The sequence below is a fragment of the Uranotaenia lowii genome, chromosome 2 (genome assembly GCF_029784155.1).
Source record: "Uranotaenia lowii strain MFRU-FL chromosome 2, ASM2978415v1, whole genome shotgun sequence".
NCBI classification, from domain to species: domain Eukaryota; kingdom Metazoa; phylum Arthropoda; class Insecta; order Diptera; family Culicidae; genus Uranotaenia; species Uranotaenia lowii.
In genome coordinates, this window is record NC_073692.1 from 82,789,019 (window position 1) to 82,806,002 (window position 16,984).

Here is a 16,984-nt window from a genome sequence, read left to right on the forward strand (position 1 = left end):
ACTCAAAAAAACCATCTGTTTTTATTTTTAAATTTACCCTCGGATATGGTAACGGTTACCATGATTTTTTTTCGGTGTACGTTTCTTGCAATAAGCACATTTTTCTCGCGGTTTTTTCAAACGGGTTTCAGAAATTAACTGTTGTTGTGCACGGGTTTGTCTTTACACAGTACGCATAATACCCCTGAACGAGTCCTGAAATCAGGGCCATATGTGACGAGACACATAACACGAGACATGCGACACGGGAACTGAAACATGAAACGTAGGTCTAAGGTCTCAGGTCTAAAATTTCATGTTTCAGGTCTCAGGCCAAGGTCGTGAAATTTACCAATTTTCATTTTTCCTTTTTTGGTTTGGCTCTTATGAAGGTGTAGGCACTAAGAAAGAATTTCAAGTCACTCAAGATTCTATGATACAAGATACAATGGAAAAACTGTCATCAGAAAAAAATAACATTACTCAGCATTGTACTGTGTGAAATCCAACATTGCAACATTGATACAGCTTTATTCAAAACTCAATCATTAATAAGGCACTATCCGACGCGGGATCACTAAAATATGTCTCTCTACAACCATGCGAGCTGGATCGATATGCACTCTAAAACGCGCTACTATGCTAACCAATTTAGGTAGGTATGTGGTACAACAAAAACACATTGCGTGTCATTATTAGTAGTACACATTATGCAGTTGGTGAAATCAAACGGTTCAATTTGAGCCACATATTCGGCACATTCAATGCACGGCGAGCTAGGAATCGATTGACAAATAAGGAATGTTCTTACTACGCTACTTAGTTATCTTGCTTATGCGTTCTTGTTCAATACCAACTTTACAATATCATAAGCAGTTGTGAGGGTGATTAATGATTAATCTTTGCCTTCGGCACGTTTATGAACAGTACTAAATCAAACAAAAAAAAATCACAAAATGGTACATATTCTAAATTTGGCTTATACTTAAATACCTATATTGTAAGAAAAAAGTAAATCTTCACCTATACAGCAAAAAATTCGAACGAAATGTAATTAATTTCAACTTAAAGTTTGAAATCATATGATTTTTGTTTGTTTCAGAACCATCAAGACATGGATCATGAAAATATAGCTTAAGTATTTATAATACCCAAGTATTTCATTTGTTAAGTGTCAGCTAAATTGGCCGCAACTCTGTTATTATCCCTTTAAAGATATTCTGTGTAATTTAATTCTAGTAGGATCACAATTTTAGTATTGATTATTTTAGAGAATCCAGTGCAAAACTTAGATATATTTTTGATTTCACATTTCTTTTTTAATCATTTTAGATAAATAGGTTTTAATAGTATTCAAACTCTTCTCCTAGATCTACACAATCTTTATAATATTATAATACAGCACCATATGATTTACCGGAAGAACGTAATGAGTAATTGAAGGAAACTATCAACATTTCCCATTCTAATAATATCTAGCAAACAAAGTAGAGTTATTTTTAGACACTTGGCACACATCTAATACTAAGCTAGCCACACTCATGCTCCCGCAGGGTGGCCAGGCGCTTCTTGCCCCTTCCGAGTCGTCATTTATGCGGATGATTTTGGCGTCGCTTCAGAAGCGTCATACCGGGATCACTAAGCGAATACGTTTCCGGTTCGAACACCGGTGGGTACTCCATGTTTGGATAGTCCGGTGGCGCTCGATTCGAAGAATTGGTGGTAAGAACTGAGCTTGGAGTAGACGTAGTTGATAATATACTTCCAATGGAAGTTGTGCTAGCCGACTGTAGCACAGAGCTGTTGCCATCCGATGGGACGATCTGCGAAAGGAAAAAAAAGTTTATTAACTACAAAACTAAATTTCCATTGAACATCTCTTTCTTGCCCTATATTCTTTTGTTTAAAACACGAAGTTAACTCAAAAAATAAAAATAAATCATACCTTAGTATAAGTTATCGGAGAAAATACCTCATGATCGATCACCGTCGGTTGATCCTGGCTTTGTTGCTGATTCTTGCCGAAGATTGCCCGGTGCAGACCTGGTGATCCGAGCAGTTTCTTTTCCTTGGGTGGTGCCTTGGTTGAGGAACTGCTGAACGAAAGCTTTGTGAAGTAGGAGGTGCTACGTTCGGGGGCGGAGTTTTTTCGCAAATTCTGAATTTTAGATGAATTTTCTTTGAAATCTGAAGAGCTGTTTATGGTGTTTGATTTTTTGATACTGCAACCGGGTATGATGTTTGCATTGGTATTGGAGCCAGCAGATTGTAGGGTTGGGTTTATGGCAACAAAATTACTGTTGCTGGTGGCTGTAGAGAAAAAAGATTGTTGATTACCTAACGGAGTGCTCGGCTGATGTTTAATGAATTGTTCCGACTGCTTCAGGTTTACATTTAACGCAGGCGTTGTTTTCTCCATTTGTTTAGTTTTCAACGATTCTTTATCGTTATTACTACTGCTGTGTTTGAACTGAAACAACTTTTCGCTGCTCGCTTTAATGTTGTCCAGCTTAGCGATAACAGCTTTGTTTTTGGATCGTTTGAAGCTGTCCCTCAGGGATCGATCAGATGAAGAGGATTCTTCGTTACGCCTGTCCGATGAATACCAATTTCGGGATTTCTTCTTCATAGAACCGTTTCCTTCTTGTCTGCGTAGTTCACTGTTCTGATTGGTGCTACTGGGACCAGCTAAGGCTGGATTTAAGGTGTTTTTCAAATTAGACGAATCGTCCCCAGAAATTAGTTCGTATCCAAAGTCACGCAACTTTTGACCTTCTTTGCTTCGTGTATACATAATATCTTGATCATCTAGTTTGAAACTTTGAGCGTAATCTGGAGTTACCGGTAGACGCCGTTTCTGTATCTTGATAACGGCTTCCGGTACGTTTAAAGTCACATTTTCTGTCCTTGTTTCGTTTGGTTTGGCCAAATACTTTTTCAAACTGCGATCGTCATACTTCTCTACTCCCAGGCATACTCGCTTATTGTACATATCCTGAGCCTCCTCGGCTTGTTTCTGCAACATCAGATCTTTCAGCGTAATCATCGTATGCAAGTTGCTATGGGAAGGGTTGTTGTCCCAGTTGGCTGATGTTTGTAACAAGCTTTTAGATGTTTGGAAATCGAACTCAACCAGATTGGGGTTGGATGCGTGGATGTAATTATGTGGAGAAACACGTTTCGTTTTTTTAGTTCGGTTCAAAAGCTCGGCTGCATCATGCTGGACTGGTGTTGATGGTTCAGGAGGGTAGGGTTCAATGAATATGGGATGCGGTTTGTCTTCCACAGTAGGTGTAGGTGGAGGTTGTAACTGGATAACTGGAATCTGCTGTTGGGTACTGGTATTGGATGCAAGTGATAAATTACTAGCTGTGATGCTTTCTTGTGGAACGATGGATGAGCTGGCGTTAGGAATAACTTCGGTCGACACGGAGTTGGTGCCTATTTGAAGACCTCCGGCACCCGGAACTTTTCGATAACTACGAAACCCCGAAGTTGGCACGGGCATTTCACTGGAATTTGATTTTTCGACATTTTTATGTGAACTGAAAAATCCGAAAAATTTACTTTCACTGTGCCCGCTGCTTCCTCCGGTGCTGTGGTTGTCCGAATTAAAGGGATTGCTTTTGGTAAATTTTTTCAGAGAACCGAAGTTCAAATGATACCGTTCCTGTTTAGTAGATGATGTTGGTGTAGTATTATGTCCATCGACATGTGTCGAACGATGATGCGTGTTACGACCCAATGAAGAGGATAATTGAGGGGATGGGGTGCAGAGGAGATTTAGCTTGGTCTGACTATCCATCATACTAAATTCATCCTCGGAGCTGTCCGTTTCCGAATAAAGCTCTTTGACACTGTGATCCACTGATCCGCTACCAGGTGCATTGCTATTGCCCTTCAAAGTAGCCTGTTTAATATACTCCATCCATTGACCTAGAGCTTCCTGTGTTTCAGCAGCAAAATAAAACGTTTTATTTGGATGATACACTTTAAAAGCAAAAGGTTTAGAATGGACTTCCTTTGCCAAAGAAATAGTAAATCCAGATAGGAAAATCATGCTGTTCGCCTTTTGAGACTCTTTGGATTTAAACCCATACAATGTAGTTTCTATGAGAACGAAATAGTACTTCGCCCAATAAGCTAATCCGCTACGATCTTTGGTGCGCCGATAAAGATGTCCTTGAATATCGCTTATGCATAGGGTTTTTAGGGACACATTGCGGCGTTTCGAAAGGAGCGAATTTTTCTTCTTCAGCGTCAGGCTCTTGGTTTTGTTTGGGGTGAAAAGTTCAGAAGGCGTTTCAAAAGGCTCCTCTAAAAAATGTTTGCTGGGAGGAATTCTTTTCGGAGGTGACATCATCCGCTCCGCCGGTTTCGGTGGAGGTGACAACACTAGCGGTGGTGTAGTCGGTTCCAAAGGTTCCCGATTCTTTAAATCAACCAAGTTGGCCAGTTTAGATTTATTGTTGTCCTCTCCGTGTTCGTAGCTACCAGATGAAATCTGTTGCGGATTGATAAACCCCAAATCTGCGGGAGTTGAACTGGGCACAGTAGTCGCTGGTGAAGGTGGCGGAGGTTTCTCCGGCACAAGCGGAACACTGGATTCTAACGTTTTCTTTGGACGCGGCGGGGGAACCGGTGGTATTTTCATCAGGTGTTCTTTGCGTGGTTCAATCGCTGGTGGAATATCTAAAAGAAAATGAAGAATTTATTATTTTATCCTACAGATTAGTTTGGACATTTAATAAAAAGTACCATCGTCGTAGGCAGGGGTGCTGTAACTTTTGTCCAACCTTCCTCGCTTAACCATTTCACGATTGATGAGCACCGTGTTGATGGCTTCGGCGATATCCGTTTCTCTCGAAATTTGCCTTTGCATCGGTATCGGTTTATACGCAGGCTTGCTAGGTGCAGCAGAAGTGTTACTAATACTGGTGGAATTGTTCGTTTCCTTATTGCTGATATTTTTTGAGCTATCGTCCGATGGAGCATTCGCGTCTTTAACGGCTTGTACCAGTCTTCCAGCCTCAGCGTTACTATAAACAAGAAAAAAACTTATAAGGAACATTGTAAATTGAAATTTAATGAAAAAAAAACTGACCTTGAGTTGCTGTTGTTGGCACTATTTTTGTTGGCTATCGATTCAAACTGCTTGACACGTGCATTTACCGATTGAACGGGAACCTCTTCATCGACGTAGGGAATCGGTTCGAATGCTTCCAGCACCGTATTGTCAACATTGCAGGTGTACTTGGTGTCTACATGACACTCTTCAAACTTCATGTTCGATTCAAAACGCACGACTTTTGAAATACCTGGTTTATATTCCTCGCTCTGTTCGCCGGCACCTTGTTTAGAGCTTTCTAGAGGACAACCGTCACCTTTTTCCGTAGGAATAATATCAGGCAACGAGCTCTTCAAGCCCCCGAAGCTGTTAAATTTACCCTGCCCATTCGTTCCGTTTGCACCATTGACCATTCCCAAAACGGTTGTAGGCCGGGGAGCCATTTCCAGCCCGAACCCGAACGAAACAGATTTGTCCCGAATGCTCTGGGGATCGTTGGAAAGTAGTTTGCTTTGTCGCTCGTGCCAGAAAGAAACGCTCACTAAATCCTTAAAGCTGGAAAGCGTGTGCCGTCTCTGTAGCACAGCCCTCGGCTTGGGCAAATATAAACGGATATCCTTTTCGGATTTCTTTACTTCCGTCGGGGTCAGGATATCACTGCTTTCCGATTCCGAGTCCGAAACGTGCTTCTCGGGAACTCGTGGCAGCGGTAAACTGAAATCCTGAAGGGTGAATAGTTCGGCGCGTGGACTGGGTAAACTTTCTCCCCACCTGTAGGGGAGGGATCGCTTTTTGCTCGGCAATCGAAACGGTTTTATGTAGATTTGTCCGTATATTTTCGTGTGTTTCGGTCGTTTTTTCAATGTAAGTAGGACATCTGTAAAAATGGGTCATGTAAATAAGAGGTTCAGAATTCAGTTCGGTATGTTAGTAAAAGTTGCATACCTGGCGGAGATTCTTGCAACTGTAGTAGCACTTTTTTGTATTCCCAGCCAACGACAGTTTGGTAGTTTATTTGAACTATTTCATCTCCTTCTTCTACCTTTCCGGAATTGTGAGCGGGCGAGTTAAATTTTATTTCAGCAATCCTAGAATAAAATAAAACTTTAATAAAACGGTTTTTAATTAGAAAAATAAAACACAAACCTATGGATTCCATTCAAGCTTGGCATGACAAGAAATCCTAAGTCCGATTCTCGTTTCTTGAGTGTGACCAAATCCAAAGATGCTGGCTGTAGAACCATTGGATCAGAAATATCTTGAATTATGTAATCTGCTATTTTGGCCAGTTTATCAGCTACGTTGTGAATCTGAAAAGTCAAAAGGAAGTTGTAACAATCAGTTAACAGGGAACATAATTATTATCGGCTACTTACGGTTTCTACCGGTTTAACTGAAAATCTATCTCGCATAGCCATGGTGGCCATTTCTAAGCCCAGCTTCATTATTCTTTTTTTCAACTCATCGAAATTATGTTGTCCTGGAAATTAATGAACAAAATCGAAAGATAAATTGCTGAATGGAACGGAAGTGTGGTGTATTTAACACTACCTCTAAAAGGTTTACGGTCCAACCACCCAATCAGAGGCTTCACTACAGCAACGGTCCTGGTAATATCCTTCAATATCTGTGTTTCGAGTTTGGTTTGATCCGAGTATTCCAGTTGTTTACAGAGGGACCTTGCAGCACATGCAACGTGCAGCGCGAGAAACTGCAAATTCTCCTTGTCGAGATTGTAGTTCTGCAAACATAATATTTTTTAGAATAATGATTAAACGGAGAGAAACATCAAATACTTACGAAATTTTTCAAATATTCCACCGCCTCCAGCACAATCTCCTGATGCCCGATCGAGTACATGCCAAGTTGTTCCAGCTCGTAGGGCCGGATGTTGAGTAGCTGTTTGCCACCGACTTCGTTGTTGGTGAAGGACTGCACATAGTGATACATGGAATTGTCGAGCCCTGATTGAAGGGAAGAGAGCAAAAAAAAAAATACATTGGTATTGTGAGATGATGATAACAAATGCATCGCACAACCGAAGTGCGGAAGCTGCCAGATAATGACCTAATTTGCTGCACGATAAAGTTTTCTGATGGGAGTTCTTATCAAGAAAGTTCTTTAAAATGAAGTGAAAAAATGTCTCCTTGATTATTTTTTTTTGTACTCTAGATAGTGTGTTAGGATTAGGGTAAAAACTTTGCAAGGTCAAAAAAAATATAACTTATGTATGTTGGTGCATTTACTTTCAATGTGATGTCCTGAATTCTGAAATTTAAATATTATTTCGGTGAGCTGTTTTTCAGATTTTTGGGATATGTCTTATCTCTGACTTTCTAAAAAGTTGGTTTGTGGGTTATAAGAATATTGAAGTTAAATTGAGATTTTTTCAAAGTACGTTATCGATTGAAAATGATTATTTCAATAAACTAAAAGTTTGGAAAGCAAGAAATTTTAAAATATTTCGAAATTACGATACCTACCTAATTTGTAATTCTAAGTAATACCATCGAAATTATTTTTTTTATATTTTCCAAGAAATCTTATTCAATAACAAAAAAATTATTGGAATAAAAGAATAATTTTGCTAATCGTTCCATTAAATTATTATTGGTTTCTAGCATTAAAAATTCGTTACTTACAGTAGTTTTGTAGCATAGCTCTATAGTAGCACATTTTTGTGAAAACTGCCAATACAAATGTATCAAAAATCAATGTTATCTATTTCTTCTAGAATTTAACCTATTAAGGTCATTCTTCCTCGTATACGCTAATTTGAAAAAGCAATCATTTTTACAAAATTGTTAAGCTATATCAATATGTTCTGCAAAGGCAAGCTGTTAGAAAGCTTAAATTCCCTTTTGTCCCAGCTACATCTAACTAGGTCAGCTTCGTTTAGGCTCACAAAACGCGAAGCCATCATGATGGGAAATCGCAACAAACAACGATGAGCCTCTCTACACCCAGCTAGTAGCATTTGCCTATCGCTTTTTCTTCCTTACCTTTGAGCCAATCCGTGACTTGATCGCTGCTCCATTCGGCCACATTGATGTAAGCCATTTTTGTGCTTGCTGTCTTTTGGAGGTCGCCTTCGCTAGCAAGGAGCTTAGCTTAGCTTAGCAGCTATGATGCTGCGGTGAAGTGCCCTTTCTCGTTGTCTTCCTTCCCTCGCGGTGTTTATGTATATTGCAATGACGAGGTCTGCTGTGTATTTGGCAAGGCTACACAGGCAAGGGATCGTCGATCACGATTTTTCGTGATGAGCCCACGAATCGTAACTTTCCGATTTTCGTATTACGCAGATGATACAGTTCAACTATCCTTCGAAACTCTGGCACCCCATTGGATGCTGCCCAGCTTCCACTTGTTGGCTCAGTTTTTATTAGAAATAATTTTGCATTTTTACATTTGAAATGGATTCGTGGAACCCAATTTGAAAACTTACAAATGCAAGTTCTTCCAACTATTTTTTGCTTCACTTTCTAGATTCACTGGGAGCTAATGGATGCTAACCAATAAATTAGACAACGGGGGATGACTAATTTTCGTATGTACAAGATGCACCTTTCCGATAGGTTCAGAATCCCGAACTTCAACCACAAATTACATCACTTCCGAACGAATCCACGTCTCGAAAACTATCACATTCGATGCACAACTAACGGACGTCACTGTTACGACATTAAATCAACAGAAAAACTAACAATTTACAGCATCAATTCACATTTTCACGAGATTATAAATTCGACTTGACTTTTTCTGCTCATGGATTCGTAATCTTCTTCAAGGGTTCTTGTCGTTGGTTTTTTCCTCTCTGCTGCTGATTCGCTTTCAGCTTCGAGTTAACAAATGAATGGAAAAGTACGCGAGAATGAAACGATCAGCACTATATACGTATACAGGAAACGCGCGAGAGCAAACGAGATGGCAGATTTAAGAGTTTGCTCCCAATCGAAGACTGTGAAAAGTGTAGAGGTAAGTAGTGTTTAATTTTTTTTCGTGAAAACTCCGTTTTTTATCCTATTTTTTTTATTTACGTATTTTTAGTTGATTTACTAATTCTGTTCCTGCCGATACAGTCGAAAATTCATAAGATTCTCTTAAGTTTAGAATTATTTTAAGCCCGTTCAACAGCCAATTGAAATCGGTTTCAATCGATTTCGATTGGTAAATTGTTGTTCACTCAGCCAATGTTGTGATCGAAACTAATCCAATTGACGTTCAATGAAGCCAATCGGAATCGATCGAAACCAATCGAAATCGATCAAGCTCGAGAGCAGGATTCGTTTCTATCGGTTTCTATCGCACTAACACAAATGCAGTTGTTTACTGTCAAAAAACAGCTGATTCGGTTTTGTTTTTTAATATTCAAGTTTGAAAGTGATGTCATTCGGTGCGGTGTCCTCTGTCGTGTACTGAGTCGGTGGTGCTGTGCCGTGCTAAGTCGGTGTCGGTAGTGCTGTGTTGGTCGATGCTGGTCGGTGCTGCTGTGTCAGTCATGTTGTGTCGGTGGTGCTGTGCCAATCATGCTGGGTCGGTGTTGCTGTGAAAGTCGTAGTCTGCCAGGTATTCTGAGTCGATGGTGCTGTGCCAGTGAAATTGATGTCGGTCGATGTGGTGTCGGCGGTGCTGTGTCAGAGATGCAGTATTTTGTGATAGCCAGCCGGAAAATAGACACAAAATTTTCCAGAAATAAATAATCTTTATTAAAAAATACTTTATCCGTAATTTTTTTCATTTTCCTTTTTTGTGGGGTCGAATCATAAACTCAGTTTTTTTTTCAATTCTAGCGGAGACGCATCGGGAATCGAAAAATTAATTAAAAGTAAAATTTAAGACCATTACGATTTTGCTTCTTTTATATAAGAAAATTAATCCTGAAACCTCATAGAGTATAGCTGAATAAGAAAATGACAATAAAAACAGCGCGTTAGTATTAGTGTCTGGCCGTTCATTCAGCAGCCTGATAGAAATCGATTGAAGTCAATTGGAAAAACAGCTGATCAACTGTCAATCCATTTCAATTGATTTCGATTCAGTTCTGTTGAACACACCTTTTATAAAACAGGAATTCTCTTTGGCGCTACAGTCTTCAGGTTTGACAATGAATTCGTTGGGTGTAGTTGTGTGCTGGGTATGTTTTCTGTTTGGCAAAATTTATGAATGAACTGCATGCATAACACTCACACAGTTGTAACATTTCGTTCAGGAGATGGATTCTCCGAATCTCTTTGCTTGTTTTCTTTTCGAAATTAGAATGATGCAAAAATTTAAATGTAGAATAACTTTGAGGCGCTGTAATTTTTTGGTTAAGTAATCAACAAATTCTATTAAAAGATGGCAATTATACGATTTCGGCGTAGTTTCACTTCAATATTTTCAGTTCAGTAAAAATAACAAAAACTTCCGTTGAATAACCAATGAAGTGTTTATTGTTTAATGGCGGTCTATCCTCTACAGTACAGCTTAGTTTCGAATAGTACTTTAACACATGGTAAAAATAACAGCTCGGCTGCCGCTTTCATTACCACTCACTTTCCTCGTTATCCCAGCCATCTTCCCCATTGGCTTCCAAATCGTCAACTTTGATCTGGAACCTACTGGTGTCCACATCTACCAATGGCGCTTCCTGATCTTTCCTGGCTTCAACATGTTTAGCCACATTCGGCTTGTCGTTCAATGGCGACAGTTCGTCGGGATCTTCCTCGCCAATAAGCAGTACATTGGCTTTTTGAATAACCGGTTCCATGTCTTTGAAAAAATCTATTTCCTCGGCGGTATTCGATTCCAGTTTTTTGAAAGTTTGTGATTTGATATCTAAACTATCTATATTATCGTCGGTTTTTTGTTTTGGTGGCAAGGTATCTTTTAGGGCGGTAGAGCTACGATCGTTTTGCACATTCATTGGTTGAGGTGTGTTTGACTTATTGCCTGCTATAGATACGGCAGCATCAGAGACGGTTTTTACTGATTCTATTCTGTGTTCTTCATTGATATGGTGACTAACAGTATGCTCATTTCCATCATTGTCCCAATCGCTCCATTCATCAACCTCCACCTCTACATCGCTGTTGGTATCAGTGTCTTCACCATCGGGTGATAAACGCTGCGGCATAAAATTGTACTCTGGTCCACCTTGAATGATAGACCTGAATGACGCACTCGTGTCACCCGTTATTATTCCTAAAGCGGAACCACCACCTGGAATGGGACTTCCCGACAGAAATTCTCCCGAACCTATCACCGGTGTAATCGATCGAACTCCGCTCCACGGAAGCGATTGGTCAGGAACCCCTTGAGGGCGGCCATCGGCAAATATTTTGCTTCGGTTGCCACCAATGACGACAGCTGAACCCAAAATCGGTACCAAGTCTGCTAAACAGAGAAGCGTTTTGGCGACCAGTACATCATTCGTATCTTTTATTCCTAGCAAAAGCTGAAAAGAAAGAAACATGTCAGATCCAAGAGTCGTTTAGGGTACATTAAGCAATCTTATCACCTGTGGCAAAATATCCTCCTTGAGGTCTTCTTTGCTGAAAAAATCGACATAATCGGGGAAATACTCAAGGATTGTTAGACGAATTTGAGCGTCTTGGACGCAGAACACTTGCTTGATCTTGGGGATAATGTACGAAGAAAATATTTTCGGTGCAAATAGTCCCAACGCCAGATCATCGCTTTTCGGTCTAAGAATAAAGGGTGTAACGCAAAGCTGCGCTGTTGTGTCCAGAAGAACTATTCGTGACAGCAGCAACGATCCCATCTGCTCTGCTACGGTCTCGGGGTCGAAGGTGCGCAGTCGATCGGCCAGTCCGGTGAAAAACTCCTGCTTAGCTTGTGAACTCTTCAAAGGAAGTTCCGTCAGGAAAGAATGTATAAGGATAAAATCGTGGTTAAACAGTGGATGCAGTAAAATTGCCGACAACTTTGGCCGCATGGCCACATTGTTATGCTTCAAATGTGTTGTACAGTAGGATTTGAAATCCTCTACTGCTGGAATGTTGCTGTCAGTTTTATTGTGCAAAATCTCTTCGCACATTACGGCGAAAGAATATTGTTCCACACATTGACCTTTATTCTTGAGTTCATCCGGATCTATGGCCTTTGAGTAACGATAGGGTTCGGATTTTTCCAACAAATTTAATGAGAAATCTGAGTTTCTCCAAAGGTGTTCAAACCCGGCCAGTCTCCATGCTCCATCTTCGGTTACATAAATCGAAGAGATGCTGATGCTCAAGTGCCGTACGTTTGCTTGTTCGATAAGAAATATTAGCGCACATAGAACATTTCGCAGTCCTAGACATATCTGTACATCGCTAGTGATATTGAGACACGTTGCTAATGGCCGACATCGTTCTGTAGCCAGCATCTTGAGCGAACCCTTGTTCCATGATGCGATGTACTTCAAAATGTTCGGGTGCCGATATATTTTGAGATTTTTAATCGCTCGCTCCAAAGGGTTTTGGTTTGCCCAAAACTGACCGGTGACCAGGGTTTCTCCTTGGAATATCGAAATATAAGTCACCACCGATTCTGTGGGAATTTCTCCACTATAGAGCGACCAATAGTCAGTGACTTGGATGGCCTTTTTGCTGATTTCCAATCCTTTCAACTGCGATTGATCGTTACCCATGGTTCGTTGGATGTTTTCAAATTTTCATAGCTCCACAAAGCATACGGAAACTAGCGTAAATAGCTTTTATCAGATCGAAAATTCAGCACACAAATTTTTCACGTAATTTTTTCCGAATCGTGGTCAGTTTTGCTCCAAATGTTATGAAACAGAAGCCAATAGAGGAAAGTCAAAAAAGATTCGAGGGGTCTGCCAATGCAATGTGGGAATTTGATTTTTTTAAATGGCTGACAGAAACTTCAAAAGCGTCGAATGGGTCGGAAGGTCGAAAGCAGTTCGCATTTGATATTCTAATCATTTTCGTGTGTTTTGAAACAAGTTTAAAACCAAAATATTTTTTAACTATTTTCAAAAATCCAAAAGTTTATTTGAACGTCAGTTTGTTGATATATAGGATTTAATGATATAAAAAGTGGATCCTTCGGTACAAAAGTTAAAATGTATGCGTATTACGCATTAGGGGAGATGGGGGCATAATGGCCACCTTAAGGAAAACGGTTATTTAACCATAGAAAATAGCTATAATATGGAGGTTACATTATTGTTTCGTGTTCAGACACTTGAAAAGCCTATTCCCTAACGGGCTGAAACGTGAAAAACTGGATGAAAACGTTAAAAAATGCATTTTAAAAAATTTTGCAAAAAGCTGAAAACCAGCCACTGTGGAGGCATAATGAGAACCCCCCCTGAGGCAGTATGAGCACCATTAATCAGAGCAAGATGTGCGTTTTTGCCGGGGAATCTAGCAGCGAATTCAATTCGATGAAGTCAGGTAAGTCGTAGATTAATCAAACAAAGCAATAACAAAATAATCTAGGTCTGTTTGTAGAATACAAACAATTCACGCACGCTCATACATTAAGTGCTTTGTTCGGAGGATGATGCTACTAGCCGTATAATGTAACAATAAAAAAATCGATCATGAATTGTGAATGGAAAAAAATCACCTCGAACAGAATCTAACGCTAGCAGGGATTGAAATGCTCTTGCTCAAGCGGCTGAGCATCAATGCTCTTGAAGCTCGAGAGCGAAGAAAGCTGGAGCCAATTCTAGCCCAACAATAAATGCTCAAATTAAGCTCATACCTCTTCGGGCTCTAGGAGACAAGGTTTTGCATTTTGCTTTGAGTTTGTTAGCTCAAAGAGCCGAAATTTCTTGAGCTTGCTGGCTCAGCAAAATTGTAACACTTCAGCTTAGTGATGTGTATTGACTTTGCCATTGTGGTGCTGTGTGAGCCAACGGCGTTTTTTTGTGCACCAGAAACTGTGAAAGTGGTTGTTGGGATTATTAACATGAATGTAAAAGATTTCTTGTAACTGGTAAAAGTTACCAGCACTAGTAACTATGAAATAGTAAAATTTACAATATTTCGGGAAAAACGCCAAATGAAAGGGCTTTTTGCGAGGATAATTAAAATCAATGTTAGAGAGTTCTAGTAACTAGTTAAAGTTACCAGCACTAGTAACTATGAAATAGTAAAATTTACAATTTTTCGGGAAAAACGCCAAATGAAAGGGCTTTTTGCGAGGATAATTAAAATCAATGTTAGAGAGTTCTAGTAACTAGTAAAAGTTACCAGCACTAGTAACTATGAAATAGTAAAATTTACAATTTTTCGGGAAAAACGCCAAATGAAAGGGCTTTTTGTGAGGATTATAAAATCAATATTAGAGAGTTCTTGTAACTAGTAAAAGTTACCAGCACTAGTAACTATGAAATAGTAAAAAATACAATTTTTCGGAAAAAACTCCAAATGAAAGGGCTTGTTGCGAGGATTAGAAAAATCAATGTTAGAGAGTTCTAGTAACTAGTAAAAGTTACCAGCACTAGTAACTATGAAATAGTAAAATTTACAATTTTTCGGGAAAAACGCCAAATGATAGAGCTTTTTGCGAGGATTATCAAAATCAATGTTAGAGAGTTCTAGTAACTAGTTAAAGTTACCAGCACTAGTAACTATGAAATAGTAAAATTTACAATATTTCGGGAAAAACGCCAAATGAAAGGGCTTTTTGCGAGGATAATTAAAATCAATGTTAGAGAGTTCTAGTAACTAGTTAAAGTTACCAGCACTAGTAACTATGAAATAGTAAAATTTACAATTTTTCGGGGAAAACGCCAAATGAAAGGGCTTTTTGCGAGGATAATTAAAATCAATGTTAGAGAGTTCTAGTAACTAGTAAAAGTTACCAGCACTAGTAACTATGAAATAGTAAAATTTACAATTTTTCGAGAAAAACGCCAAATGATAGGGCTTTTTGCGAGGATAATCAAAATCAATGTTAGAGAGTTCTAGTTACTAGTTAAAGTTACCAGCACTAGTAACTATGAAATAGTAAAATTTACAATTTTTCGGGAAAAAACGCCAAATGAAAGGGCTTTTTGCGAGGATTATTAAAATCAATGTTAGAGAGTTCTAGTAACTAGTTAAAGTTACCAGCACTAGTAACTATGAAATAGTAAAATTTACAATTTTTCGGGAAAAACGCCAAATGAAAGGGCTTTTTGCGAGGATAATTAAAATCAATGTTAGAGAGTTCTAGTTACTAGTTAAAGTTACCAGCACTAGTAACTATGAAATAGTAAAATTTACAATTTTTCGGGAAAAACGCCAAATGAAAGGGCTTTTTGCGAGGATTATTAAAATCAATGTTAGAGAGTTCTAGTAACTAGTTAAAGTTACCAGCACTAGTAACTATGAAATAGTAAAATTTACAATTTTCCGGAAAAAACTCCAAATGAAAGGGCTTGTTGCGAGGATTAGAAAAATCAATGTTAGAGAGTTCTAGTAACTAGTAAAAGTTACCAGCACTAGTAACTATGAAATAGTAAAATTTACAATTTTTCGAGAAAAACGCCAAATGATAGGGCTTTTTGCGAGGATTATCAAAATCAATGTTAGAGAGTTCTAGTAACTAGTTAAAGTTACCAGCACTAGTAACTATGAAATAGTAAAATTTACAATATTTCGGGAAAAACGCCAAATGAAAGGGCTTTTTGGGAGGATAATTAAAATCAATGTTAGAGAGTTCTAGTTACTAGTTAAAGTTACCAGCACTAGTTACTATGAAATAGTAAAATTTACAATTTTTCGGGAAAAACGCGAAATGAAAGGGCTTTTTGAGAGGATTATTAAAATCAATGTTAGAGAGTTCTAGTAACTAGTTAAAGTTACCAGCACTAGTAACTATGAAATAGTAAAATTTACAATTTTTCGGGAAAAACGCCAAATGAAAGGGCTTTTTGAGAGGATTATTAAAATCAATGTTAGAGAGTTCTAGTTACTAGTTAAAGTTACCAGCACTAGTAACTATGAAATAGTAAAATTTACAATTTTTCGGGAAAAACGCCAACTAAAGGGCTTTTTGCGAGGATTATAAAAATCAATGTTATAGAGTTCTAGTAACTAGTAAAAGTTACCAGCACTAGTAACTATGAGATAGTAAAATTTACATTTTTTCGGGAAAAACGCGAAATGAAAGGGCTTTTTGCGAAGATTATACAAATCAATGCTAATGTGTTAAAATTTTTTAAGTACAGACCCCGACATGCCCGAACATTTTGTGTTGCCAAAATCGAACGGTTTTTTTTCTGAAACTTTTTTCTCTTATTTTTTTAAAATAACTATTTTGATTATCATTAACGTTATTTTAAGTCAATTTCCGACCGTTTTTAGATTTTTTAAAAGTTTGTTTCTAAGGTTTTTGATGCATTTTACACTACTTTTTTTTTGTTTATAATCTTTTTTTTTTTTTGTCATTTTTGCTGTTTTCGTCATTCTTTATCATTTTTAAGATGATTTTGTCATTTAAAGTCTTTTGTTTGTATTTGTTTTTGATTTTTTTAAAATTTTCATGTTTTTGTAATTTTTGAGTACTTTACAAGTTTTTTAAAAAACTTTTGTTTTTGTTGTTGTATTCTATCACCATTTCTGAATGTAAAAACGTTTTTTTTATGTTTGTCTAAATTATATGGGTCCTGTTATAGAGAAAACTAAAAGGTAATGTCGCTTCTAAAAACCGTTCGATTTTGGCACATATGCCAAAATCGGATGTTGCCAAAATCGAATGTTGCCAAAATCGAATGTTGCCAAAAACGAACGGGGTCTGCATTACTATTCCATAGTTACTAGTGCTGGTAACTAGTTACTAGAACTCTCTAACATTGATTTTAATAATCCTCCCAAAAAGCCCTTTCATTTGGCGTTTTTCCCGAAAAATTGTAAATTTTACTATTTCATAGTTACTAGTGCTGGTAACTTTAACTAGTTACTAGAACTCTCTAACATTGATTTTAATAATCCT

The 16,984-nt window shown here is 38.3% G+C and overlaps 2 protein-coding genes across 3 annotated transcripts; both read right to left on the reverse strand.

Annotated features, from left to right (window-relative positions):
- Window positions 1-463: 463 nt before the first annotated feature.
- Window positions 464-8,878, reverse strand: LOC129746560 (uncharacterized). 2 transcript variants are annotated; one of them, XM_055740255.1, is made up of 10 exons: window positions 8,050-8,878; window positions 6,848-7,011; window positions 6,599-6,788; window positions 6,424-6,527; window positions 6,194-6,357; window positions 5,993-6,135; window positions 5,084-5,924; window positions 4,738-5,018; window positions 1,952-4,671; window positions 464-1,802 (listed from the first exon to the last, which is right to left on the reverse strand). In XM_055740255.1, exons 1-10 carry the CDS (start codon window positions 8,105-8,107, stop codon window positions 1,566-1,568), a joined length of 4,902 nt encoding a protein of 1,633 aa, XP_055596230.1. In that variant the 5' UTR covers window positions 8,108-8,878; the 3' UTR covers window positions 464-1,565. The 2 variants fall into 2 exon arrangements, with proteins under 2 accessions (XP_055596230.1, XP_055596229.1); XM_055740254.1 differs by having other exon boundaries at window positions 1,925-4,671.
- Window positions 8,879-10,451: 1,573 nt separating this feature from the next.
- On the reverse strand, window positions 10,452-12,890 carry LOC129747129 (protein-associating with the carboxyl-terminal domain of ezrin-like). The gene is made up of 2 exons (XM_055741163.1): window positions 11,547-12,890; window positions 10,452-11,483 (listed from the first exon to the last, which is right to left on the reverse strand). Exons 1-2 carry the CDS (start codon window positions 12,678-12,680, stop codon window positions 10,572-10,574), a joined length of 2,046 nt encoding a protein of 681 aa, XP_055597138.1. The 5' UTR covers window positions 12,681-12,890; the 3' UTR covers window positions 10,452-10,571.
- Window positions 12,891-16,984: the final 4,094 nt, after the last annotated feature.